Source organism: Clupea harengus, chromosome 2, assembly GCF_900700415.2.
Source record: "Clupea harengus chromosome 2, Ch_v2.0.2, whole genome shotgun sequence".
NCBI lineage: Eukaryota > Metazoa > Chordata > Actinopteri > Clupeiformes > Clupeidae > Clupea > Clupea harengus.
In genome coordinates this window covers 22,142,535-22,170,498 of record NC_045153.1, presented here as the reverse complement: position 1 = coordinate 22,170,498, position 27,964 = coordinate 22,142,535, and the positions used below count along the sequence as shown (strand labels likewise).

Here is a 27,964-nt window from a genome sequence, read left to right as displayed (position 1 = left end):
AATTCAGGATTGTGTGTGACTGAGGTGAGTTAGTGTGATGGCATCACTTGATGGGTGAATGAATTGACCATTAACCTCTGTGTTCAGTATAGAGGTGGTCATGGCAACCCATGTTTTTTATGGGATGGATGACAAACGGGAGATCCCACCGACACCGTCTACGTTTCTGGGTGTGCAGACAGAAATGCACGAGGCTGTTACTGTGTTCTGTGGCTTGGACCTGCCAAGAACAAAACCAAAGGTGGTTGGTTGGTTGGTGGATATGTGGTGAAAAGAGTGTGTTCACACACACACACACACACACACACTCACTCTCTAACACACACATAAACAGACTCACTCAACTACACAAGAAATGTTGGGGCTTTATTCTTGAACAGCCTGCCAGGATATGCACGACGGCTTCCTAATTGATCAGCTTGACCCTATAACATGTGGCCTTAGAGGGGCAGGGACATCGCGGAGAGATGAGCAGTTTGCACACAATGGGATAGAGCAGAAGTGAAATAGAAGAGACAGAAAGTGAATGGATCTTCATTGTGGCTCTCCCGCCTTTTGTTGACAGAGCTATGCTGTACGTTCATTTTTCTATGACAGACTCATTTGATTGTCTATGACGTTGAGACTGCTTTTTGGTAAGACAGGTGAGGACAAAATGTTTTTCTTTTTTGTTGTCATGGTTGGTTTGATTTTATTTTGCTTGTTATAGTTGCCTGAAATGCCCATGTAGATTATCATGGACTCCACTTGCGATTAAGCACAGCCTACAAGAACTCCTAGTGATCTCCCCCACTGCCCTGGCTCACATGTCAACAGGAAGTGAGGTTTATTACGCTAATATCAATACCACCAAAATAGTATCTTTTAATTTGTTTTCTCCCTAAAAGTATGTTCAGTTATTTCTAAATGGACAGGATCTGTTTTTAATCCATTCCTTGTCCATTTGTTTAAAAATCAGCCTTAATATCACTCACTTTCAAATGCACTCAGTTACATATATTGACTGACAGACAAATGTCTAATCCATTCCTTGTCCATTTGTTTAAAAATCAGCCTTAATATCACTCACTTTCAAATGCACTCAGTTACATATATTGACTGACAGACAAATGTCTAATCTTCAATTAAGCAATCTTTATTGAGTAGTTTAACTTCAGAATATGCATAAACACATACATCATATAACAAATTATATAGAACATCATACGAGTTCAGAATCATATCACCATTCCCCTATCTTTGAGATCAACTATTTACTCACTCAGACCTCCTGAGCAACCATATTTTCAGGAAAAAATGCACACGTACACAAATAAATCATGTCCATAATAAATGATACAGAGAGTCGTAAGAAATTAATGAACATCAGAATAATATCACCATTAAGGTATTTCAGAGATGAAGAAAAATCATTAACAATGAATAATGCAAACATACAAGAGCTACAAATAGAACGCTACTTTTTAATCAGTTTGTTATAAATGTGTCCACTTTCTGCAGAAGTTCCGATGCAATATCTAGAACTTCTTTTTCGTTTTCAGGTTGGAATGTATTGTTAGGAATTTTAGGGGGAGTATGGTAACTGGGGTACTGAGTACTTTTGGCGTTCACACCCAAATGTTTCAGTCGACTCACAAGGCCTGGCAAAGCACTCAGCTCTGGGCAGTAGCCTGACACTTTCTGAGCAAGACTAGAGATGGAGCAGTTGGGAGAGCTTTTTCCACACCTTCTGTACTCCGCTGCCATCAGAGCCTTCTCCACAGCTTGATGAACCTTGAACAAACACCACTCAGGGCTCTCTCCTCCTGTGTCATTGTGAGCAGCATCAAGGTCACACTGGGCTTGTAAATACCAGCGCTTAGCTTCCGCTTTGTCTGGTCTTGGCATTTCCTGGTGAAATGACGAAAAATTATAGTGGGGTCTGCTGTTGTGACTGTAGAACCTTTCTCGTCCTTGGCGGTGACGTGTCGCCTCAGAGTCCCACTCATCATAGAAGTCTTTAAAATCCCATGACCAATTGGACTGTCCACTCTTATTCTGCCCCCTGTAGTTCTTTGAAGATGATGATTGACCATGTCCTCCTCCATTTTGTTTAAATTCTTCATATTTGTTTTTTAAGTACTTGCAGGCCTCATTAGCCAGATCCTCTTGGTCTGGGTTTTTGTCTGGGTGCCACCTGAGATACAGGCGCCGGAGGGCTTTTTTCTGTTCATCTTTGGACAGGGTGCAGATCTCTTTCAGGCAATCATCAATTTCCCTTTTGATTTCTTTAAAAGTCTTGGGGAAGTCTTTCTTAGGTGGTGGCACAGGTCCATCCACCAGCTGGATCTCTCTACAATGATTTTGCTTTGAAGCAGATGTTTTTTCACGTTTAAACTGGTAAAGATCAAGGGAGCTGACCTCAACAAACTCATTCGTGCCGATCTGAATTTTGTATTTACAACAATACAGGCCTTCACTTGATACATCTAAACGTTCATCAATCACTGCATAGTAATAAAGTTCATCCTCTGATGACTTTTTAAAGCCAACATATTCGCCTCTTTCATAATTGTTCATGAAGCTCATGTCAAGGGCATCATGCCATTCCTCAGGTATGGGGCTGCCTGGATCTGGATGATGATGCCCTTCCTCTTTGTAAGCACTGTTACGGATTGAATATTTTTCCAATGTCTTCTCAACTTCTTCCACTGTATCACACAACAGAAGCTGGCCCAAAGTGCAAACATAATCTGGGCAGAGAATATTACCCAGCAGGATATTCATTTCTTTGCTTAATAATGTGGTCACTTCATACATTACCCATGAGGCCATATCATCACTGTGTTTCAGGTAGAAAGTGCAGCCCTGTGTCTCTTTTGTCGAGTACACTTGTGTTTCAGAAGCGGTGTTGGCCAGTGGCTCATCACCAAAGAAGAGCTCTGTCTCAAGGCTTTTACAGCAAGTGATCTTGAGTCTTCCAAAGGTGTTTTGGCATAATTCGACAGCATGAGCTAGAGATATACTGCCTTCACTTTGTTGTCTGATCAAACATGTAAGACCATGCAAAAATGGACGAGAGGACAAATGTTTCTTGAAAGAGCCACTGAACTCACAGCTTTCTCCATATTCACATGGTTTCATACGAGAACCAGCAAGACGTTCAGAGGTCACATGGGACAACATTGTAGGACGAATATGTTCAGGCAATAATTTTAGCATCACCTGATGTTTATACATGTCCGTCCCCAGATGACAATGAACCAGGTTCACAAGGAGACTGACTTTGTCTTTCAGAGAGCCTTCCAGTCTTTCTTTCTGGAAGCCAGTGTCATTGAAGTAGAGGTCATTTGACTTGTACAGTTTGCCATCTGCTGATGGTAAATACAAGGTCTCCTGAAATTGTATCTGTTCTGGTTGGTCTTTCATCAGCTGGAACAGGTGCTGTACAGTGCGTTTCATAGTTGACTGCTGATTTGCATTCAGAGTTTCTTTTCCTTTGGAGTCCATGAAAATATCCTTGAGGACTACGCTGTACTGCCTTATTGTGGGTCTCTCCTCCACACCTATCCTTTTGAAGAACTCAGCATATAGGGCATGCTGTGGATTGATTCTATACAGATAGGGCCTAAACTCATTGTAATCATCAAGGATAAGCACTGCTTGACTGGCTTGCACAAGAACAGCATCATTTTCGACAAGAACCACTGGCAGGTCTTGAAGCAGAGTGGCACTGTGATCCTGTGATTGTAAGTATGCATACGATTTGCAAAATGCTTTTTTCCTAATGTCTATCAAAGACTTGATTGGGCATTCTGACTGACAGATGTTTTTCAGATTCTGGGCCACTAAATCACAGGGTGGCTGATGAAAGGCTCCTGCTTTATTCAAATGTTCGAGATACGATTGAGGAAGTCTGTCTGTGGGCAGTATTGGCATGGAAGACCAAATAAGATATTGATGATCAGAGTTTTCTTCGATCAAAGACCCTTTGATTCCAACCAGATCTCGTTCTCCAGCAAGGGGTTGGTGGTAATCACACAAATCTTTCTGAATTTGCACTGGAAAAACAAACTTGATGGTTGCAATCCTGTTCAACAAGTTGGAATTCCTTTTTCGTGGCATTGTATTTCAAAGCCTTCTTGAATAATGCTGAAGACTTCTTCCTGAGCTCCGAAACTGAGGTCTTGCCTCGTGCTTCTAACTCAATTGTATGTGCAAACTCAATAATCTCTACATCCGACACAGTGTGTTTCATTCCAAGGTCCATCAGTAGGCGTCTCAGTGACATTTCATCTCCAAATAGTTTCCAAAACTTTGGTGGTACAAATTTCTCTTGAGGAAGCATGATCTTGTAAAGAGGGTTTTCCTCATCAAAAAAGGAGGAGGTCAACTGAGGAGTACCATGGATGTCCCTAATGAACCTAACAGTTCTTAGTTTAGCTACAATCTGATCATGGTATTTTCCGTATGTTTGGTGTCGCTGTAAGACCAACAGCAGCCGAATAGAGTCAAAAACTTGTGCTTCTGTGAGTGTGTGCAATGAGGGCAACAGGAACTTCACATAGAAGTCCAGATCAGTCAAAATGCTTATGTCCATGTTCTTTGACAGGTTTGTATTGACCAGGTTGTACTTAAGGAAAAGATGCCCATCTGCAGTAATGCCAAACAAATCTGGGAATTTTCCAGAGTACTCTGTCTTCAGGATGAACACACTGTTGTGTCCTTCGATGCGCTGTCGCTCACCCTGCACTGTTTGAAAGAGAGGTAAGGACTTGAGCTTTCTCTGATATTGCTGGGGGTTTCGGGCAGTGCTAATTCCACTTTGTAGAAACTCCTGAAGCTTATCCAAGTCATCATTGGACAGGAGCTTGAATTTAGAAAGGGGAATCTGGGAAACATGGTCCAAAACAGCATTGCTGTTATTGGTCCTGAGGAGCTCAGGCATCAAATGATTAAAAAGCACTTCTGGTAAATTAACAAAAAATTTTGTGTTTAACGTCATGAATCCCAATTGGACTAAGATGGATGAAATGTTCTCAGTTGGTTTCCAAACAACACTGGAAAGATCTCTCATTGTTTTCAGATATTGTTTGTTATTTTGGCTCGGGCTGATGACGGGCAAAATAGGACAGTCGAAGAATGCTTTCTTGATTTCATTGAAAGTAGTTTTTGTTTGTCCATCTTTTATGACCTCTCGTTGGATTTGTTCGTCAAAGAATTCCCAAACTTGCTTCAGCCACCACACAGGTGGGTTTTCTTCATTTTGAACAAGGTCTTTCAGTACGGGTACCAAGTATTTTGATGCAACTAGGAATTGTCAATTTCTGAAGATAACCACGTTTTTCAAGTATTTCACGGTCATTGAAGTTCATGTGATAATCTGCAAAGACTGCTTTCTTTCCCTGAAATATATCCCAAAATCTGGAATACAGCCTTGGAGAATCCCAGTCAAAAACCCTTAGCATCTGATCTTGAGTTAGTAGAAGAGGAAGCCCATTGACACAGTTAACATTGTTCTCATCAACATCCCACATACAGATGTTCAGTAGTGAGGAACATCGCTTTTTGTCTTTAATTAGGGTGTGATCCACTGGTAAGGGCAAGGCTGCTGAAGTTTTCATAGGATCATTCAGAGGTTTTTCCTTCAGATACTCCCTTACTGTTTCGGGACATAGCCTCATCACTTCCACACCTGCAGTCTTAAAACCTGTAGATATCTTATCCATCTGGCAAGACCAAGGAACCACACTCATTCCAATGTCTTCTAAAATAGCAAAAAAGCTCTCTGTTAGCTCTTTACTAAAATGAGGAGAATCTATTGGATTGTGTTTGCAAACATTTGACCAGCTGATTGTGTATTTTGTTGTTGCATATTCTTCGTCTTCCAGCTTCCGTTGTAAAACAGGTATTACAGAGAGGTCTCTTTCACTGATTGATTTGTACACATGATTGATCATTGTGTGCCATTCTTGCTTAACAAATTTTGAGACAGAAGGGAACAATTTCAGAAATGAGGAATCTAACTCTGATCCTAAGGTGGATACACCAAGGTGGTTTCCTGTTCGAATGGTCGTTTGTATGTGCTTTAAGAGATCAGCATACAGGGGTGAAATAACATCCAGTTTGAGTGACTCATTCCACATAATCTTAAGACTTTTTCCCGTCCTCTTTCCATAGGTCTCTTCTAGAGGAGTCAACCTCAAAATTTCCATTGACGTGAACTGGCAGTCCAGTTACCCCAAGCAAAGGAAGGGAGCAGAACAACCTTCCAATGAAGTCAGGCTCATATGGCTTTACTCCCATACATGCTGCCACAGCGGCCTGTGGGGTTCGTGGAACATCTGACTGCCAATTCCCTCTGTCAGGAGTTGGTGCAAGAGAGCCAAACTGTTCTGCAACAACCCATTGACTTCGCCTTTTGTGTTTTGAATCTGATGAAGAGACATACATATCATAGATGACCTGGCATGGAATCTGAGAAACTTGAACTTGATTTTGAAAGTGTGCTCTCTTAATGTTGCTTTTCTCAGATAGTTCTTTTTCAATCAAATGCACAGTATGCAGTTTGTCTGAGTCAGGGCTGATTGTATGGAACTGTATTTTCTTGATATGTTTCAGGAAGAGGATCAAGCCATCTGGGTCTTCAGCAAGCACTTGCAAAAGTTCCTTCATATGATGGTCTCTGACATCTGCTTTGCAAATCTCAGATTCAGTTGCCATGTTCTCTGTTCTGAGGGGAAGCCTAAACATAGTTCCAGACTTGAGGCTGAAATCTGATGGCAGAAAGGTCTGATAGACATCCATGAATGAATCCTTAAATTGATCTCCCAATGAGTACTTGCATCCTGGTAACTGTGTTGTCGTCATCTCTGAATATTTCACATGTGGGTCAGATATGCAAAGCCACTCGTCTCCTGTTAAAATGGCAGGGCAATCTGTGAGATGATAAACAGAATTGAATCCAAGACCATATTTTCCTGTCTTTCCACACTGTCCTCGTTTTCCACCTTCCCCCAGCTTTTGAATGCCTTGCAAATCTGCATCAGTAAACACCTTGTTGTTGTACACACATAGAGCTGGACCTTGAAGTGAATTCCAGTTCTTCCCAAATGTTTTTTCAGTGCCATGTTTCCTTTTATCCCAAATGAAGTGTATTTCAGTTGCTTCTGCATCATCTGCATTCTGAATGAGCTCCTTAATGATGTCCTTCTTGGAAGGATATGCTTCTATGATGTTTTTGATTCGGACTGTTAGCTTCTCATGTTGTCCAAATTCTTGTGCATAAGGTGAAAAGCCATCAACTAACATGGTTTTGTAGTGTGTGGTGTCTTGTTGTTCTAACACCAAAATGGCGTGCAGTTCCCCTTGCTATTAGTTTGGTGACACAAAGTGACATCAGCTGACGCTGGCATCCATGGGCTGTCGTTGTAATGAAGATCAGAGCTGGGTCTCAACATAGAGTTTTCATCAGGAACAAGGTAGTTCTGTGAAATTGCCCCTTTAGTCTTAAGAAGTCCTTTTGTAAGTATGTCCAGACAGATATTAAGATCAGTGTCGGAAAGAGGATTGGATCCATACTTTCTTTCCATCGCATGCAGGACAGCAGCAAACTGCTGAGGTGTAAATTGATTTTGTATGCCAACACATTCCCAAAGTGTGCTGAACTTGGAGAGGACACTTGGAAGCACATAGAGATATGGTTTGACTTCAAACTCTTGACATTTTGCCACTGATTTCACATGTACAAATTTGTCTTCTACCAAGACAAAGGGAAATGACTTCACAAATTCAGCAATGTGAGCAATGAGAGTTGGGTTTTCTTGACCACTGAGCCACTTATTCAAGTATTCATAGCTCTCATTTACTATTCTGGCTAATAGAGACTGATCACCCACATCAAATGTGGATGCCTCCTCCAATTGTCTTAGCACTGTCATAAGTGGTGGTGTTTGACGCACACCCAGTTTCTCAAGAACTGAGTTATCAGCGTGTATCTTAAGGGTTCTATAGTCTACTGTGAATTCTGTCATGTTAACCAAATAGCGGCAACTGAAGTTGTAAACCTCATAGGGCTTTTTCAATGTAGGAATCACTTGATTGTCTGGTAGTGTGTTCACTGGGGAACAGGCAGGGATGAGTGGTGTGTTTTGAAGTGAGCGCCAGTGATGAGATTTTTTGTCAACTGACGGCTCCTGCATGAATTCAAACAAGCATTCAAGACGCTTTGTTGCTTTCATTTTGTCTGTTTCCCAAATCTTTGATATAGTGCCTGCTCTCTCAGTTATGTCCTCTAAGGGCAGATGATCACTTAGCATTCCCAATGCTGTGAGCCTTGGGATCCTTTTTGGGGAGCAGAAGTCATCTCTGGTACCATCAAGAAACCTGCCTTCCTCTTGATCATACAGACAGGCCACTTTGCCAGAAGGATTCACAACTGTTCTGATGTACTGCAGTTCACCACTCCTCTGTGAAGGAATGCAGCGATGCCCTTTCAGTAGTACATCAACTTCATCATCATTGAGGTCAATTGCACTGAGAATCATTGCATTTCTGTCTTGGGATTCCAGAGAATCTAAATTTCTAAACACCACTTCCCGGAAAAATTTCGTCCAATTGAGTGTTCTCGCCTTAACAATGTCTTTGAAGCCCCTCTTCATCATGTTTTTCCTCACCCACGAAGGAAGTGGAACAGCAAAGAATCCTGGGTTTTGCTGGCTCAGAAAAATCTTCTCTGCAAGTTCTCCAACATCCTTGTGCTCTGTTATGTTTGGGTCCAGAAACCTCACATACTTAAGTGAGCACCACTTCTTCCCATCACTGAAAAGCTTAAGATCTTCGTTACAAAATCCATGCACAATTTCTGAGTAGAAGGCATCAACCAGTGGTTGAAATGCTTTGCCTACTTTATCTTTATCTGGCCAGAATGTGTAATAGGGATAATCTGAAAGGCTTCCATTTTCTGACAATTTCTTCAAGACGAGTAGGGTGGTAATGTAGGCATTTGTTACAGCATCCTTCAGTAGGGCTCTGTTCCATTCCGCCTTCATCCCAGTCTCCCATAGACATTTTCGATTTGACATCACAGCAAATGAACCATTGATGTTCACAGGGAGGCCAGTTTGAATTGACAGAGGCAGGAAACTAAATGCTTGTCCAGTTAAGCTGCTTTTCTTGGCAGCCCATTTTCCTGTCTGAGATTCATATTGCAAAGGCACAGCTATTCCCCCAATTGGCAGAGAGCCGTTCAGCTCATAGTTCTCTTGGACCATTCTCAGTGAACTGTCGGTGCCGAAACAAGAGTAAAGAAGCCAGTACTGAACATCACATCCATCAACATTGTTCTGAATTATTTCAGTAATGCTTGCTGTAGAACTATCCATTACATCAGCACACTTGGTATAATGTTGCATCAAAGATGTAAGAGAGTTGTTTTGTGTGTCTTTACGAATTCCATCAGATATTTCAACTGTGTCCACAACTTTTCTTGTGATTTGAACAAGAGTCTTCATTTGTTCTTTCGTTGGAGGTGTGGAGGCATTCTCTGGCAAAGTCTGAAGTGAGAGATCCTCTATATTTTTTAGAAAAAGCAGATGAGTTTGAGCTTTATGAGTCAGGTGTTGTTGAAAAGCCGTAATACGATCTGTGTCATACACCTTTGTGCTGATTTCTGACATTGTTGATTCCTCTGGACTGCGAAAGGGCAACTTTATCAATGTCCCCTTGTAGAATTTTCCAGTGTTTATCTCAGAGAGATCGCAATCAAAAATGCCTTCATATGACCTGAATTGTCCTGGAAACCTTCGAAAAATTCGCTCTTGAAATAAATTAAGTTTGATTCCCGGATTTCCCTTGTTTTGAATGAACTTTTTTAGATGTGTCACATTTGGATCGAAAATTAGGAGGCTCTTCCCACTCAACACAGAGGGAACATCAGTCACATGGTATACTGCATTAAATCCTATTCCGAATTTTCCAATTTTCTCCACTTTCTTTTCTTTTGAAGCAGATCCCACTCTGGTGATGTTCTTCCAGTCTTCATCTGAAAAGAGTTCATCATTGAATGTCCAAAGGCAAGGGCCGCTACACAGGGACATACCACTGTCAATGAGACTTTCAGGAGGATCTCTGTGTTTCCTGAAATCCACCATGAATCTGCAAGTTCTTGCACCAGCATCTTCAGCATTTTGTAGGAGCTCTTTAAAAATGTCACTATCCTCGTCGTACTCCTTCAGAATGTTTTTAATTCTCAGAGTTATGGGTTCTGTCTGCCCACACTGCTCTATTCCAATGAACTCTGGGTTTAGAATGCGAGTGCTGAGCAGTGGAATTCTCAGCCACTCTGTTGTCACAGGAGGTACCTCTTCATGTATGACATGAAAATCTTCATGGTCTTCCTTCAAGTCTGCTAAACCCTCTTTGCTAATATCACAGACCACAGACTTAGAGGCAGGCTGCAAAGCAAAATGTTGGTTCTCTGCCATGACTGGAACTGGAGTATCATCCTTAGCAGGTTTCTGCTCCTTGCGCATCCAGTTCAGAATATTTAAGGACACTCTCAACTCAGAGGGCACTCCAAAGGGTGGACTTCTTTTGTCAATTCTTTCTTTGACATCATGAAGTATTTCCTCAATCTCATCGTCTGAAAGGTTTAATTTCACTCCAAACTCTGTCAGTAAAACTTCGAATGGTGAGTATTCTTCTGGAACCTTCTTAATGTAAGAACTCAGATCCAATTCAGGGGGATAGGCTAAAACCACATCACAAGGTGAAACAAAGTGGTTGTCAATCCAGAGCCAAGGCACAGAATTCTTCTTCATTACTTCCCTAAAAAGCCCAATATGGTTCTGCATAAATCTGTACGTGTCATGCAACTTTGTTTTAAATCGGATATCTTTGTCCAGGTCAGGTGTGGTTTGGGCCATTGAGTTTAGTACAGATAGATTCTCCATGACTTTCTCAGCTGGTGGTGGGTTCAGTAGTCCAAGCTGTTTGCAAACTTTCTCATTTAGCTCAGCAACAAGTGGCATAACATGCCCAACAACAGTGCGGTATTTTGAATGTCTGATCTCACACGGCTTATAGAAACCTTTTTTTTCAGGTCTTTCGTTGAGGTATTTGGTTACAGTGTGTGGATTCTGACAAGGAAACCATCGTATCTTCTGCAGTTGCTCCAGCTGGCTAAGAGAGAATTTAGAAATTATATCATTATCATTCAGCACTTTGAGAAGGACGTCTGCTTTCTTACAGGCTTTTTGCAGAGAATGTGTGTGAAGTTCTTCAAGATTTCTGACAACATCCAGTACATTGTTAGGTGATATGTCCTTCTCTTTTGACTGCAGACCAAGTTGCTTTAAGCTCTGGAGCATTTGTGGAGTCATTACGTAGTCAGCAGAAGGAAAGAAATTTGGCTCAAAGAGGTTCTTGAAGGTGTCATTGCTGGGATCGAACACATTCGAAGCTTTGGTTTTTTGGCACTCTCCTTCTGATTCAATGAAGGTCAGAGCCTTACATTTCTTGTGTAACATCACATTTTGAGTGAAGAGAGTGAAGCCGTGTTGTAATATCCAGATCATTGTTTTCTTTTCATTCTCTCGTTTGAAAGATCCTGTTTCAATGCAATCCACCAGATGAAGGGCCAACTGTGCTGTGTCCAAAAGTTCGATCTTCATCATGGACAAAAGTCTGCGATCTGCTTCAGTAGCACACTGGACCACATAATTAGGAATGGGTAGGTCAGAGGGAATGCTTGGTGAGGAGTTCAAAACCACTGCACGTTTTGATTCAGCACATACATAGTCGCCAGTCATCAACTGGAATAAAGGCATCCTAGAGACTATGCTTCGCTCTTCATTGGAAAGAGAATCCAAGGAGGAGAGGAAGAACTTGATTTCCTCTTTTTCAGTGCAAGATGCTGAGTGGATTCCCCTGATGACCTGATCCCTGCTCAGGTTTAAGAACATCTTCAGCAGGCTTTTTGGTGATGGTGGAAGTACAAAGGTTTCTATGTCATGGTGTTTGAGACACTCATCTCTTTTTATGACAGTTCCCCCAACCTTCTTTACCACATTCTGAATTTGTTCAGACAGGCTGCTATGTTTGCTTTGCTGAAACACCAAGATGGGCTTTTCCCGTAGCCTTGCCAACAACACAGATTTGGAATCACTTTCAGGTGATTTCACAGGTATCAACGGCATGTTAATAAAGTGGCCTAATTCTTCCCAGTGTGAACTCAGATATTTCCAGAACTCTATCAACCAACCCCTTGGAGGATGCTCTGGATTACCTAGGTCCCATATCACATGGTCATGTCCATTCCTCCATTCATGTGGAAAATGGTTCTTGGTTAAATCAGCTACATTTTGTGCATCCAGGTTGATGATTTTGAATGTTTCTACAATTTTACAAAAGAAAAGATTTAGATGATTTAAAAAAATATATATGTTTTACACCTTAAATTCTACACACTATAAAATAATTATCAATGATGTATTACAGACTCCTAATGATTTTATTCTCATAAATGCACTGCATACGCTGAAAGTATGCTAGTGAACTACTACTGTTATATGTGTTTATCTGTTTATGTTGGCTTATTAATAGTGAGAAATTAACAAACCTTTTGTGGCCAGAATCTTCAGGTGACAAAGGCTCTTGGGGCTCAATTCCTGAGATATAAACGCTTCTTTGCAAAATGGCAGCAATTCTCTGGAAAGTGGAAGCAAACAAAACTGATTTTTCTAGTATCTTTACAAAAGAATATAAGGTTTATCTGAAGATAAACAATTCTAAATTCAATTCTCCTAACTCACCTTGGAAATTCTTCGTTGTCAATCAAAGCAGTGCATTCATCACTGTCCGTGAACTTTTTGAAGATCCCATTGTAAAGTGGTAGGAGCTGCAGACCCTCAAGCTCCTGGTAATTCCCATCACTGAGCACATACTCAAGAAGGGAAAGCTTGTCATTGTGTGAGACCTCCTCTAATCCACCTCTGTGGAGAACATCCCTGACAAAACGTGGTGTGATCCACTGTAGAGTGTCTGACTCAGGAAAGACACATTTCACATCATTCACTACATGCTCTGGAATGTTTATAAGATTCTCATTCTCTGCCATCAAAACTCTGGCCACAGCAGATGTTAAGACTGGCTCCTCAATATCATTAGCTGGAAATACAGCATCTAATGGGGTCACCCAGATTTTTTCATCTTTAGCAAGAGAGAACACGGCTTTTTCGTCCAGTAGACGTTCCAGAACATTCCTTGCTATTCCGTGCCATTTCTCTTTATGTTCCATTTGGACAATGTCTGGCCACAAGCGGTACACTGATGTTGCAGGAAGGATGGAGGTCCTGCAACACTGAATGGAATCAAGAATCATCTTCAAGTATGTGTGAGGAAGAACGTCAGTCATCAGAAGCTCGTTCCATTGTGCCGCTTCGTCGTTCTTCTGGTCCTCATCTTGCCATTTGATATGCCGCCGGTTGTCAGTCAAGCCAAAAGATGCATTAATTTGAACTGGGAGCCCGGTCCTGTTTGACTCATTATTTGGAAGTGGAAGGAAACAACTCAGTCGTCCATTAGAAATGAAGTTCTCTGGATCACAAAGGAAAGCCAACTCAACTTTAGGCTGGTAGCACAGCTTCTCAGCAAGTGAGTCAATCTTTGTCACTTTCCCCTCCTCCAAGCAGTATGACGTTACAAGCCACTGGGTATTTCTCTCTCCATCACTCAGTGAAGCAGAAGAAATGTTTTTAAACACGGTTGACCCCTCTGAAGGGTCTGTGTCTGTGTCACCTGAATCTGAACATGCTGGGGAGCTTGACAGGGACACTTTAAGTCTCACTGCTACAGAGCCACAGGTATCAATGTGCATCAGGGAGACATTAGACACATGTCTCAAGAAAAGAAGGCTAATGTCTGCATCTGCAATGAAACTGTCAAAAAGCTGAACAACTTTGTCAGAGTCATATAAGTTGTCAGAAATCTCTGAGGATTCACAGCGCAAAGGAAACCTAAAAAGAGTCCCATTAAAATACTGATCCTCTTCTATGGTTTTCTCCCAGGTACTGTTACTGACTTGTTTAACAATGTCTCGTAGTGGTTGACATTGATCTCTCAAGGTCAAAAGCACTTTTCTCTCTTCATCATCCTCCAGAGACCATCTGAAACCTCCCTCTCCTTCTCCAAATAGCTTCTCCTGTGGGTCCAGCAGCCCCAGGTATTTGGAACTGAATATGCATGGCACATCTATGGGTAATGATGATTCAATGGCATTAGATTTAACAGCTTTTTTTAACACAACATGATTATGTATGTATGTAGTAAGTGGTATTGCTTCATCATTTTCACCTGTGATATGATAGACAGAATTGAATCCAATCCCAAACCTCCCCACTGTGTTTGGATCATCGCGCTTGACACTTCTTCCTGTGGCCTGAATGCCTTGCCAGTCCTCTTCAGTGAAGACAGCGTTGTTGAAAGCATAGAGGGCAGGACCTGCTCAAGAGAACAATGTTCAGTTACATCTACTCAAAATGAAAGGTATTTTGGTTAAGGGGTTAGTTTGGTTACAAAAAGGTGAAAATAAAACCTGAATGTGAAAATGTATGCAAGTGTCTTAATGGGGGAAGTAAACATTGCACATTTCAAAATGAGGAAGGACCTATGAGCAGAACAAAAATGTTCTGAACTTGCGAACTTAGTTGATCTATCAGATATCTAATGCACACATCTGATGCCTTAAATAGCAACTTAAGAAATGCATTTGACAGCATTGCGACAATTAAGATCGGGGTCACATGACAAAATGCCATCATGAATACATCTGTGAGCTAAAGAGATTTGTAGGGCAGTGTTTCTCAAACTTTTCAGACCAAGGACCACTTAGCCAATAAAAAAAAACTCGCGGACCATCTAACGAAATAGTATATCCCCGGAATAACAGGCCTCCTACCCAGACCTGGCGCCAGACAATTGTTAGCGGCACATGATTTTCACGGGTGGGCTCTCCTTTTTTACGTACCGGTAGACTAGTTATAGATGTGACAATGCACTAGGCAAAGCATCTGGAACCCTGCTCCATGCGTGACTTGGTTAAGTTACAAACTATAGTTCGCTCACAGCCTCATACTCCCATCACATACTCAGACATGCAAATGTATCACACAACACAACCAATAAACACAACGATGCGCATAACGACCACGCGACCGCAGTAATTCACTACCAACAGTAGGCTCGCCGACTGGCATTAATATAGCCATCCTAGTAGTCAACTTTACATAATTAAGAGCTGTCATTATCCAACGTCACACAACACAGAATATAGTTATCATCTTGCTGAAAAAAACACTGTTTGAATGCAGCTCCGCGGCGGGATGATGCCCAATGCGGCTGAACCATCTCGCCGTTGCACCTTCTCCTTGTCTGTGTCAGAGGCTTTCTCATTTCATTTTCTTTTCATTGTCCCTGTCTTAAGCCACCAATCCATGACCTTGTTAATAGATTAGGCAACTCTTTAATAGATTACACTGCGTTCCAAATTATTATGCAAATTACACTTTGCTCAGACTTTCCTAAATAGTAATGCACATTCAGTCAGTTTAATTTTCAAGTCATCAACTGTTAGACTATAATTCAAATTGTATTGAACAAACCTCCTAATAATTACAGTGTTTTTAAAAAAAAATTTAAAACTCAAAATACAGTGTTACAAATTATTATGCAGAATTTCAGAGTTTCAAGATATTTATAGGTTGTAAAGAACAAAAAATTGTCATTGGTTGAATTTGCAGCACTAGGAGTGTATATTTACTGAAATCAAAAAAAGTTTGAATCAAAAACATCAAGCTACATGCTAACATAGGCAGCCCAAAGCAGGCAGTGCCACTATACAGCTGTGAGTAGGCCTCAAGGCCTCTAGGCCTGCACTACACTAGAGGTGATGCACTAGCAGACTGTAGATACTGCCTGTCTGATGTCAGAGGTCAGCCTGGGTCATATAGACACTCATGGCACCCACAGGGTGTGCCTGCATGCCACTCTGAGTGGGGGGCACTTAGGAGGCTTCACACATGACACCCCAGCCTGGCAGACACCATACAGGCATCCCACAACAGGCAGTGCCACTGTAGTGCTGAGAGTAGGCCTCAAGGCCTCTAGGCCTGCACTACACTAGAGGTGATGCACTAGCAGACTGTAGATACTGCCTGTCTGATGTCAGAGGTCAGCCTGGGTCATATAGACACTCGTGGCACCCACAGGGTGTGCCTGCATGCCACTCTGAGTGGAGGGCAGTGAGCAGGCTTCACACATGACACCCCAGCCTGGCACACATCATACACACACTCATGACTCCCACAGGCCTTGGCTACTGCTGACAGTCACCCCAGGCCTCACACAGCCAGGCCTATAGCTCAGAGGCACCCACAGAGCAGGCAGTGCTACTCCACAGCTCAGTTTAGGCCTCTAGCTGCTGCTGCACCTGCTGCTGCTGCCTGGAACGACAGGGGACCCGTGCTCTTAGCTGAATGACTTTGGCCATCCTCTGAAGGACTCTCCCCATCCTCTGAGCTGGCTGACAAGTGCCTGGACACCGGGCACACTCTCAAAGGGAGCAGGCGCTGCCTGACTAAAGGGAACACTGGCCCGCCTTCTCTTTCAATAGTTCTCACAAAGGGAACCCGTGCTCTTAGCTGAGTGACTTTGGCCATCCTCTGAAGGACTCTCCCCATCCTCTGAGCTGCCTGACAAGTGCCTGGACACCGGGCACACTCTCAAAGGGGGCAGGAGCTGCCTGGAAGGTGCCTGCACTACACTAGAGGTGATGCACTAGCAGACTGTAGATACTGCCTGTCTGATGTCAGAGGTCAGCCTGTGTCATATTGACACTCATTGCACCCACAGGGTGTGCCTACATGTCACTCTGAGTGCTCATTTTCAAGTCACAGTATCATTTTCAAGTCATCAACTGTTATAGTATAATTCAAATTTTATTGAACAAACCATTGCACAAAGTTACATGTTAACATAGGACCCCTTCTTTGATATCAACTTCACAATTCTTGAATCCATTGAACTTGTGAGTTCTGTGATAGTTTCTGCTTTAATGTCTTTGCAGGATGCCACAATTGCTTCCCAGAGCATCTGCTTGGATGTGAACTGCCTGCCACCCACATAGATATGCTGTTTGACAATGCTCCAAAGGTTTTCAATCGGATTAAGGTCCGGTGACGATGGGGGCCATACCATTAGTTTCTCTCCTTTAATTCCCATGACAGCCAATTGTCCAGAGGTGTTTTTCGCAGCATGACATGGTGCATTGTCATGCATGAATATGATTTTACTACGGAATGCACGGTTCTTCCTATTGTACCACGGAAGAAAGTGGTCAGTCAGAAACTCTACATACTTTGCCGAGGTCATTTTCACTCCGTCAGGGACTCGAAAGGGGCCTATCATTTCTTTTCCCATGATTCCGGCCCAAAACATGACTCCGCCACCCCCTTGTTGACGTCTCAGCCTTGTTGGGACATGATGGCCGTTCAGCAACCATCCACTACTCCATCCATCTGGACCATCAAGGGTTGCACGGCACTCATCCGTGATCAAAACTGTTTGAAAGTTAGTCTTCATGTAGGTCCTAGCCCATAGCATCCTTTTTAGCTTGTGAGTTTGGTTTAGCGGTGGCCGAATAACAGGTTTTAAGACACTAGCCAACCTCTTTAGCATCCTACATCTTGAAGTTCGTGAGAATCCATAGGCACCAGCCGCTTCAAACACTTGCTTACTGCTATGTAATGGCATTTTAGTGGCTACTCTCTTAACCCTCCGCATTTGTTTAGCAGAAATCTTCCGTATTTTACCTTTGTCTGAACGAACCCGCTTGTGCTGTGAATTTTTGACAAATTTCTTCACCGTCCGGTGGTCACGCTTAATTCTTTTGGAAATATCCAATGTTCTGATACTTTGACAAAGGTATATCACTATTTGCCGCTTTTCATCAGCAGAGAGATCCGTCTTCTTCCCCATTCTGACTGAAACATGTACCTGCTAACGTCTTCTTCTGCTCGCCAACGGTCGTGTGCTCGCCAACGGTCGTTTGCTCAATAATGTGGAACAATAGCCTTCAGTAGCTTTCCTTTGATTGGGCACACCTGGCGCACTAATTAGCAGAGGTGGCTGGGATTGATTTGAATCATCCAAATAGCCCTGAGACACAATACCATCCATGAGTTTAATTGAAAATTCAAAAAATGAATGTTTATGACCGTTAAATACAATTTGCCTAATAATTTGGAACACGGTGTAGGCTGCTAATGACTGTGTTCTCTTCTTTCTGAGTTGTATGTTAGAAATGTCGCAATAATTTACTTTTGGCCGTCGCAAACCATTACGGGGCACTGGCGGATCACCAGTGGTCCACGGACCACACTTTGAGAACGACTGGTGTAGGGCATGGAGAACAGCTAAACTGGAAGTCCAGTTTTAAAGAAGAGTACCCCCACCTATAACAATACTATCTGCACTGAGACAAAAGCCTACTTTTCAAATATCATTGCAGAGAATTGCGGCAACTCTAGGGTACTGTTCTCAACCACAGACCGACTATCCCGCTACAGCCTCTGACATTTCCAGCCTAGATTCTGCCTCAAAATGTGAAGTAATTTGCACAATTCCATTTATCATTCAATTTTGAACTGCAGTCCCTGTATCAAAACTGCCAAACAAATAAAGTTTATTATCATTATTATTATTATATTATTATTCTAAACTAATGGCTAACTTGGCTGGCTAAAATCCTCTGAGTGTTAAGCAAGACTGTTTTGGTTATCAAGGGAAGGTGTGTGTAGAAGGGCCAGTGACCGTAGCAGATTTCCCTGCGCGCATTAGCAAAGATCTGTTTCCCGGCACATCTCGTGAGTAGTTTAGTTAGCAGAAAATCACCTGATAAGTCAGCATGGCAACTAGTTCTTTCGTTTGTTTATATCTTAAATATCTGACCTGTAGATGGCAGTATAGTCACACACATATTTATTGTGTGGCTGATCTGTACATATTAAGCCTTTATGTTATTTATGCAAACCGATGTATAATTTGTAATTTATTTCCTTTCTGCTAGACCACAAACATAAAAAAGTGTCTCTGTATTTTGCTGGATATGCCTGTTTGAGTCCAGTGCATTACTGTGCTGCCTGCAATATCGAAGTAAACCCATACACGGCATTCTGACTCCAGCGGTGTTCTTGCAGACACGCCAGAGCGACACCAACCATACCCGAACCTCAGCCTTTACTGTCCTTTTAGTCCGTTACCAGTATTTTCAGTGACTACACTCTCAGATACAGCAAGAGATGTGATTCTCACTGGGATGTGAGATGTAAGAATCCCATTGATGAGTAAAGAACTGTGTGTGTGTGTGTGTGTGTGTGTGTGTGTGTGTGTGTGTGTGTGTGTGTGTGTGTGTGTGTGTGTGTGTGTGTGTGTGTGTGTGTGTGTGTGTGTGAAGGAAGAAGTGGAAGTTGTGTGAGGGATGCCAATTGCAGGAAGTGACCACTACAAATGCTCTGACTTGCCAACAAGCCTTACCAACAAACCAGGCTCTGGTAGTGTGGTATGCATGGTACCGTGCAAACCTTCCCTTCACAATTTCAATGAGGCTATCTATCCTCTTTGTCTTTTAAGGCAGATGTGTGATATGACCCTGGAAAGCCAAAGGTCCTAAATTCAGTGGTCTTCCTTGCAGTAAGTTTGAATCAAAGGGACGTATTTTTCAATGACATGCCTCCAGTTACACACATATTAATTACAATGTAGCCTACATCAGAAAGTGCACAATTGATCATTGATGTTGTTTTAACCACTTTCTAAAATCAAGATAATCTGTCAAACTTACATTTCAGAAACGCCCGTCACAGAGACTACTCTGGATCAAGGACCTCTAAATAATAAGAGCACTAGCCCAAGATCAGTGACATCAGCTGGGAGCTGGTTCCAGCAAACTGATAAAAAAAAAACTGTGACATGATTCCTAACGGAGACACCTCAATACCCCAGTCATACCGTCTTATGCAAACTACAAAGCAACCTGAACTGCAGTACTGGGAGAAAAAACTATCTTTACAGGTGAAGTCATACTTGACAGTTACAGCTTGTTTTATCAATAACGACAGGGGACTTCAATGGCTCATAGCAGACAAGGGAAAACTGATGGAGCTGCTGGTGTTCCATTATAATAATATTTTTAATGTATATTTTCATGTGGGAACTGTTGCATTGGTCACAAGGTTGCCATGCTTGTCTCTTGCCTATATTTGCTTATATTAAAGAGCCGTCCTGGTGATTGTGTGACTGTGGAAAGTTAACACTGGTGAGTTGATAAAGATTTGGAAAGGTTTTAGGAAAAAGTAGCATCTGACAGACACACAGTGTAGAGTAACTCAGTAACACATCACACAGAATTGAGTTTGGTTACCTTGGTACTTTCCAAGGTCTTCACTCCACAGGCTGTCTTTCTCATAGGCCCTCTCATCATGAATGAACACCACCTCTGAAGCGCCAGCATCATCTGCATTCTGTATCAGCTCCTGTTCAAAGACCAGCCAGACCAGTCAGAGAACGGCGTTATAGATTACACTGCCATTCATCATTAATACTGCCATTCATCATCAATACTGCCATTCACCATCAATACTGCCATTCATCATCAATAATGCCATATGCAAAACAATTCAGACCATACCTTTAATATTTGTCCTCCATCTGGATATCTCCTAAGGATATCTTTCAAGTAGTCTATAAAAGGTGGAGATGTTGCACCAAATGTGTTTCTGAAAACATAACAAAAAACAATTATGAGTGAATAAGAGCTCTGCATATTGTCGTGGTAAATACTAAGAGTTCTCAAGAAACTTCTCAAGGCAAATAGGTATGAATATACTGAACGGTTTAATTGAGAGAAGTCAACTACTGCTGAGCTGATCCATGGAGCATAAGGCAAGAGCGATCAAGTAGAAAACCTGAGGACTAAGTCCCCGTGCCCTTTTTATAGATCTAACCCCCCTTTGTTCTTCTCTGTTCTTGTTTACTTCATCAGTTTTAACCACATTGAGGGAGGGGACGATTGGTACATCTATTTTACCAGCGTGCATATTGCATCTATTTTGCAAGCGTGCATATTTGCACAGTTTCCTGTGATAACAGGTGACTCAGCGTTTTCAGGTATGGTCTCTGGAAACTACCTAGATGTTCAGAAGCATCTAGAGGAACCCGTGGCCCCGCCATGACCCCTCGGAAGCGCCTATCTGAAGGCCAGTGACTCCCGAAAACGCCAAAATCCCGAGACGAGCTCAAAAGCGTCTTGACGTGTTTGCTATGTGGTTTTTAAAGACGGCATGTCTACCACGTGATTTATCAGAAAGCGTATCTTATCAGAAAATATATCTCTGCCATGAGATGTATAAGAAAAAGTGTCTACAACGGGGTTTTTAAGAAAAGGCATGTCTGCCATATGGTTTATCAGAAAAGGCATGTCTGCCAAGTGATTTCTCGAAATAGGGCCCTTCTGCCGTATGGCAGCCTTCTCGTCTAACTGCTACCTCTATTTGTTGAGATGTCCATGTTCCAGTACCAGCAAAACACACATTATTCAACAATACCGTCATAAGAAGATAAAAATACCACAATATCAACATATTTCCACTGACTGAAGACATACCATACTTAATGATGAAAAACATCAACTACATATCTAATTATTGTACTTTGTAAAAATTGTAAAAAATGTCTGAACCTCGAATGTACTGTTAAATAAAAAAATGCTATTAAAAATATGCACTGTAGATCAGACAGAGGTGCTATGCACAAAGCCTAAATACTAAAAGGTTCTCCTGGTATTTTATTGGCACCTACACTATAACTGGCACTGGCCAGTTATAAGCTCAAAAGCATTATTACATGTAGGATGCCTTTATCCAAAGAGACACGTCATGTCCCCCAGGTATTGTGGAGGGAAAACATGTTTGTCAGTATTTACCAACTTTATGTTGATTAAATAGGTTTATTATTAAGAGTCTCTGGCAACAGCAGTTGGAGAAATTGCTAAACATTCCAGTAAAACTAGTCAGAAAATCAACTGTCTTATGCAACGGTGAACAATAATGCCAAGGTATGTTGAAGAATTACAGTTACAGAATAGGCGATGTCAGCTAGGGTTGGGCCGATGGACGATGCCATCGCCCATTTGCCACAGATGTGCAGCTGCACGCACAAGGTTACGCTCAGTTACCCGTTGACCACAATGCCATAACACTAAAGAAACACTAAAGAAATGGTTTTCACTGTGAGTGGGAGGGTATTTGTGTGTGTGTGTGTGTGTGTTTGTACACATTTGCGTAACCGATTACATCACAAGCTAGATATGAAATTTTATTTGTATGTTTTATTTTGGTTTGTTATCAACAAGCAGCCCCTAATAGTCTTTATTTTGTTAAAAAAAACAAACAAACAAAAATGTATGAACAACAACTAAAGCATTATGCACAATAGGGCAAAATGCTTGTAACATGATGGTTTATCAGATCATAGTAAAATGAACAATAAGAAATTACTATAATAGTATGGAAGTGTAGGGCTTGTAACAAATACGTTAAATTGACAGATACGTTCTAAAGAGGTGAGTCTTTTAATACTTTGTGATACTCTTTGAATGAACCATGGCTGTCACTTGATCGCATAGCTCTAGGCAGGTCATACTACCACCAAAGTTCCACTAATGAAAAGACTCCAGATTGCCATCTCTTGCTGTGGCGAGAAGGCAAAGACAACAGATGTTCCTCAGAGAAACGTAGTGGTCGAGTTCTTCCTAGATCTCAATAGGGTGAAATCCTTTTGAACATTGACTCATCCACATAACTGCATAGGTTACGGCATGCAATGGCTGAGTGCTGTTGCGGCACAATCACAATCACATTTTCCTGCAGGAATGCATCTCTAATCTTACATTTCATATATCTCTGTGACTGTGCAGAACATCCAGTCACATGAAAATTACTACGGTCTCAGGATTCACCAGCCTCAATTTGATTGTATTTCCTGCTGTCAGATGTAACAGGTCTAGTTAGAATTACTTTTTGTTGGGGATTAGGATTTTTTTTGTTGATAGGATGCAAATAGTATGTTCGATAAAGTTTGTTGAGTAGAAAGCAATATTTTACATTTAAAGGTGCAGTAGGGCACCCATATAAAATAACTTTTTGTCATAATTGTTAAAACTGTCATTATGTCCTGAAAGTACACGAGACAGATAATCTCTGAATATAATCAGGCTCCTCAGTCTTCACCTAGCTCCACACTCATGCACACGCTGCAGGGCACACAAGATACACACAAGATACAAAATATCACCTTATGGGACTTCAGGGGTTCTGTAGGTTAGCATTGTTTGATTTGAAAATATCTTTGCAAAGTGCCCAGGCAGTTGTATCGGTTTGTTGTTTGTCCTGATATTTATTTTGGCCTTTGCTCTCACAGGTAAATGTTATCATAAGTGGTTTACTGCAGGTAGGGGCTTTGGGGGCAGGGTTGGGGCACAGTGGAGATTTGGAAATGTTACTTGTTCAAATTTTCAAGCTATCGAGTGTTTTTTCCACATATTATCCGTCTCATGTACTACTGTCATGACATAGTGACAGTTTTAGCAAATATGACAAAAAGTTATTTTTATAAGGGTGTCTTACTGCACCTTTAATGTAAAATATTGTATTTTTATTATCAACAGTCTTCCATACTATTTGCATCTGACTTGGTTATGTTTATGTTATTTCAACATGCATTTAATATCAGTCATTTTGCAAGCTTGAGCATTAACAGTGAACAATCATTACACAAAATGGTGGCCATACACCTTAAGCTGTGCCACCAGGAACCCAGATCACGTCATAATTTGCAGACGTAGGAAGAAATGGGAGCCCAACATAATAACTCTGATCCTTCCTCGTAACATCAGACTCTCTATGGACAGCCTCCCTTTGTTGATCTTAAATAAAGGCGTTACTACTCAACAAATCTCTGAATATTTATTCTTAAAGAGACTTTATTTTATAATTAGTTGAAGAAATGATCCACAACACATCCTGTCAGATGGATTTCCTTATCAGCAACAACAACAAAAAATATAGCTGCAAGCAGCGATGCGGATTCCTCCAAAGATTGCGAAACCAGGGGAAAATGTATATTCTTCACAATTTTGGAAAGAAGAGTAAAAGAAGGAAAGAAGAGTGAAGAAGGGAAAGAAGAAAAGAAAGAAGTGTCTTGCTAAAGGACACTTTGACAGGGAATTGAACTTACAACCTTCTGATTACCAAACAACTTCTCTACCCCTGCACCACTGACGCCCAGGTTAATGTTTCAAAGATTTGCTTAGATATTACTTCACTTCCTGCTTTTCTGCTGAATTTGAGTGGCTATACCGGACAAACGGTTGTGAGGATCAAAATTCTATTCACTGTTTTTTGTGATGCTTGGTCTGAAGATCATCTCTGGTGATTTTGAAGAAGATTTGACCAAAATTGTAGGAGGAGTAGGCTTTCAAAGGTTTTTTTGATAAAACCAGGAATAACAGAAAATCTATACAACCGAAAATTGTCGCCATTGAACGTTGAATTCGTCTTGATCCAAGGAATCCAATGGTACCTCATTTTTGAAAATCGGTCAAACGGTTCAAAAGTTACAGCGTTAACAAAAGTCCAACTTTGACCCGTTGGTGGCGCTAGTGTAGTCTAGTGGGAGACATGAAACTTGGTGTGAGTAAAGAAGGGACTGTCCTTAATGAGTGTGCCAAATTTCAGAAAAAGTTACCATACGGTTCTAGGGGCTGCCATTGACTCCCATGGTACAAGAATAATAATAAGAAAACCTACAATAACAATAGGTTTCCTCCTGACGGAGGAATCCTAACTAGACCTGTTACATTTGACTGCAGGAAATAGAATCAAATGGAGGCTGGTGAATTCCTGAGGCAGCGGGAGTTTTCATGCAAACAATCAAATAAAAGAACTGCACATTAGGCAAGGTCCTTTTTTATTGTAAGCTGCATGCTGTTTCTTTTAAGGTACTGTGCCATCTTGGGATCATTTAGAGTAGATCAGTAGACCTCTAACTACTGGATTTCCAGCAGTTAGAGGTCCCCAAGAAGACAGTGCCAGAACTGACGGCACAGAAAGCTGTGGGTTGGCTGTAATGTCACTTAGTCACTTAATAATGTACACCAGAAGAATGTTTCCTGTTACATGTGACACAACAAGATGCTGACAATAACCCAGGGCATTACAGGCTTAGCCTGTCCACCTTCAAACACTAACACCAAAAATGCCAATAATGAGCATGTGGTATGAAATGTGAATGAATGCTTGCTGCTCAGCTAGCTCTGTTGTATATTCTCTCACATATCAAATGTGAAATCAGAAACCTGGCCATTTACATTTTACACTTAAAAGCAGACATTTGTATGCAAAAATCTGTATCTACAGACATTTTGTCCCGTGTCCACATGATAAATCATGGACATATTTTCATTTCAGTTGGAAGGTGTTACGTAGTTAGCACCAGTGTATACAAATTAGTAAGTACATGTATTTGTATGTAGTTCAATAATCTGTAGTTCAACATGTAGTTCAACATGAAGATGATTAACTAATACGTTTTAGGTACGCCACTTTTCTCTTGCCATCTACTACACCCAGGATGACATTGCATAACATGATAAGGCTTGATCTACTAATCATATTACTTTACAGCACTCCCAACATGCTTTATGTAGAATACTGTATACTATTATATTAAGGTGACCAGATTTCTGAGACAAAATCCGGGGACATTTTCAGTTCAGACACGTTAACACCTCCAAAACATGTCATGTTTTTGTCTTGTAATCGAAAAACGGGGACACTGACTGGGCCCTTATTCATAAAAGCAGTTTATCTTACCCTTGTTCTTGTAAATCGTAAGGGGAATGTCAAACAAAGAGTTTTCTTTTTAAAACTAAATCACAAAGTGGCTGAAATGAAGAGTAGTAAAGGTAACAACCTTTTGCCAGATAATAAGAACCAATGTCAGTGATAAGAACTTTGTTGACGTCATGCACAAGCTTCCCAGTACGCCTAACCTCTGTGTTTGGCTGATAAGTGACTGGTCTGCACGGATGGGTGACAGGTGTAGGTTTTTCCAGCATAGAAAATGTTAAGGCCATTGAGGCAACGAAATGCATTGTATTCCTATATTCTGTGTGAAAATCAGATGGAACTATGAACATACAGATCAGGCCCATAGACTCCAGGATCTTTGGAATAGTTTTTTAGGTATTACTATACCAAAAGTGATTTAAGAAACAAACAAACAAAAAGATTCAAAATACAATTTCAGTAAAAAATGTAATTAAATCCAAGCAATGTCAAGGTAAGGGAGGGAAATCTGAATAATCTAAAAAATAACAAGTTCTGTGACACACTACCAGTTGACATATTTGTTGATAAAGAATATGTGAAGTTAATGTGGGAAAAAGACATTTAATTAGTGTCTTGTAAGAGACCACCACAAGGACACATGTTTTTTGTGTGTTTGTTTTTAAGTAATGTAGGCCTACCATTATTCTAGGCTACCTGTAATTGTCTATCTATGTAGCCTAAGCACATGATTCATTTAAAGATTTGAGCACATTGAAACCCACTGCCTAACATTGAACTGGTGAGACTGTTTTTGCTTCCACAGAACTATCAAAGTTCAAAGTACTGTATTGTCATTGTCACACAAACAACGAGACAGACGTAAGCGGGAAGCGCAACTGGATGTACGGAAAGCGAGTTCAAGGAGTATTTTCTTGCTTTCAAGTGGTTTAATTTATTGACAAGTTGCAAACTACCTCTCAATAGTAACCCAGACTAATTAAACTGAAATGGCATAGTACTGGAGTTAGTATCACTGCTAATGTTAAAAAGTTAACCAAGTTAGTTAGCAAGTAGAGCTGTGGCTGACACCTGACCGACAAATAGCTGCTGCTTAACACTCACATTGTTGCAAATTGTAGATCATAGGCTACATACATATTATAGGTTAAATAATATATGACATGGATGATAAACAATGACACTTACAATAAACACCGTTCGCTAATCGCCTATCCCAAAGCTATCCTGTCTTGTACTCGATTTGCCAGAGCTAGCTGGCTGAATGAATATATTGGACGCGATCTCTCTCTGAATAAAAAAAGTAGAAGCTAAGGGCAAAGATTCTACCGTGCTGCATATTCCACCAATCAAAATACTGTAAAGACGGCCATTCTAGAACATCTTTGAGCTCTGAGCTAGAGCTTGTACCCCTGGCTGCTGGCTGGCTTGCTTGAGCCCGAGGCGTGTAGGCTACGCAACTAAACATTTGGTCATTGATTTCTTTCTTTCTTTTTTTAATTTGTATCCCGGGTCTGTTGTTGGTCACAATGAAAACCGGGGACATTTCCGGGGACAGCCCCAGCCGGGGACAGGCCACCAAAAACGGGGACTGTCCCCTGAAACCGGGGACGTCTGGTCACCTTATATTATATCCAAACTGGTCCTAAAACTACATCACTAAAGCCAGAGATGATCACCTGGACATATACCAAAGGTGTTTTCACTTACTTTTTCTTTTTCCTTCCTTTTCTGACAGGATCACTCATTTTTCAGCAGCTAATTGATTGGACCCTGCAACTGAAATGAATACATTCATACATAGGTGTACAGTAGACCGACAAATGCAAATTTTCGTTAAACCTCCATTACAGTGAATATAGTGAACACAGATGACATCTTATACAACATACCATATCAGTAATCCCTGGACTTCAGCGCGTTCCTTGCAAACAAATGGCATTGCACGTAGCCTACTTGGCGACCTGGATTTATATCATTGATTCACACTCCGCCTACACGAGCAGTCTTCAGCGGCAAGGTGT

General features: G+C 41.3%; 1 protein-coding gene across 1 annotated transcript; it reads right to left on the bottom strand.

Annotated features, from left to right (window-relative positions):
• Positions 1–1,216: 1,216 nt before the first annotated feature.
• LOC105905901 (sacsin-like) lies at positions 1,217–27,964 on the bottom strand. The gene is given in 13 exon segments (XM_031577997.2): positions 1,217–4,086; positions 4,088–5,290; positions 5,292–6,143; positions 6,145–7,284; positions 7,286–7,354; positions 7,356–12,373; positions 12,599–12,687; positions 12,792–14,229; positions 14,332–14,478; positions 20,456–20,567; positions 20,723–20,810; positions 27,651–27,719; positions 27,833–27,964. Coding segments are annotated over 12 exon segments (12,813 nt in total). The 5' UTR covers positions 27,689–27,719; positions 27,833–27,964; the 3' UTR covers positions 1,217–1,467.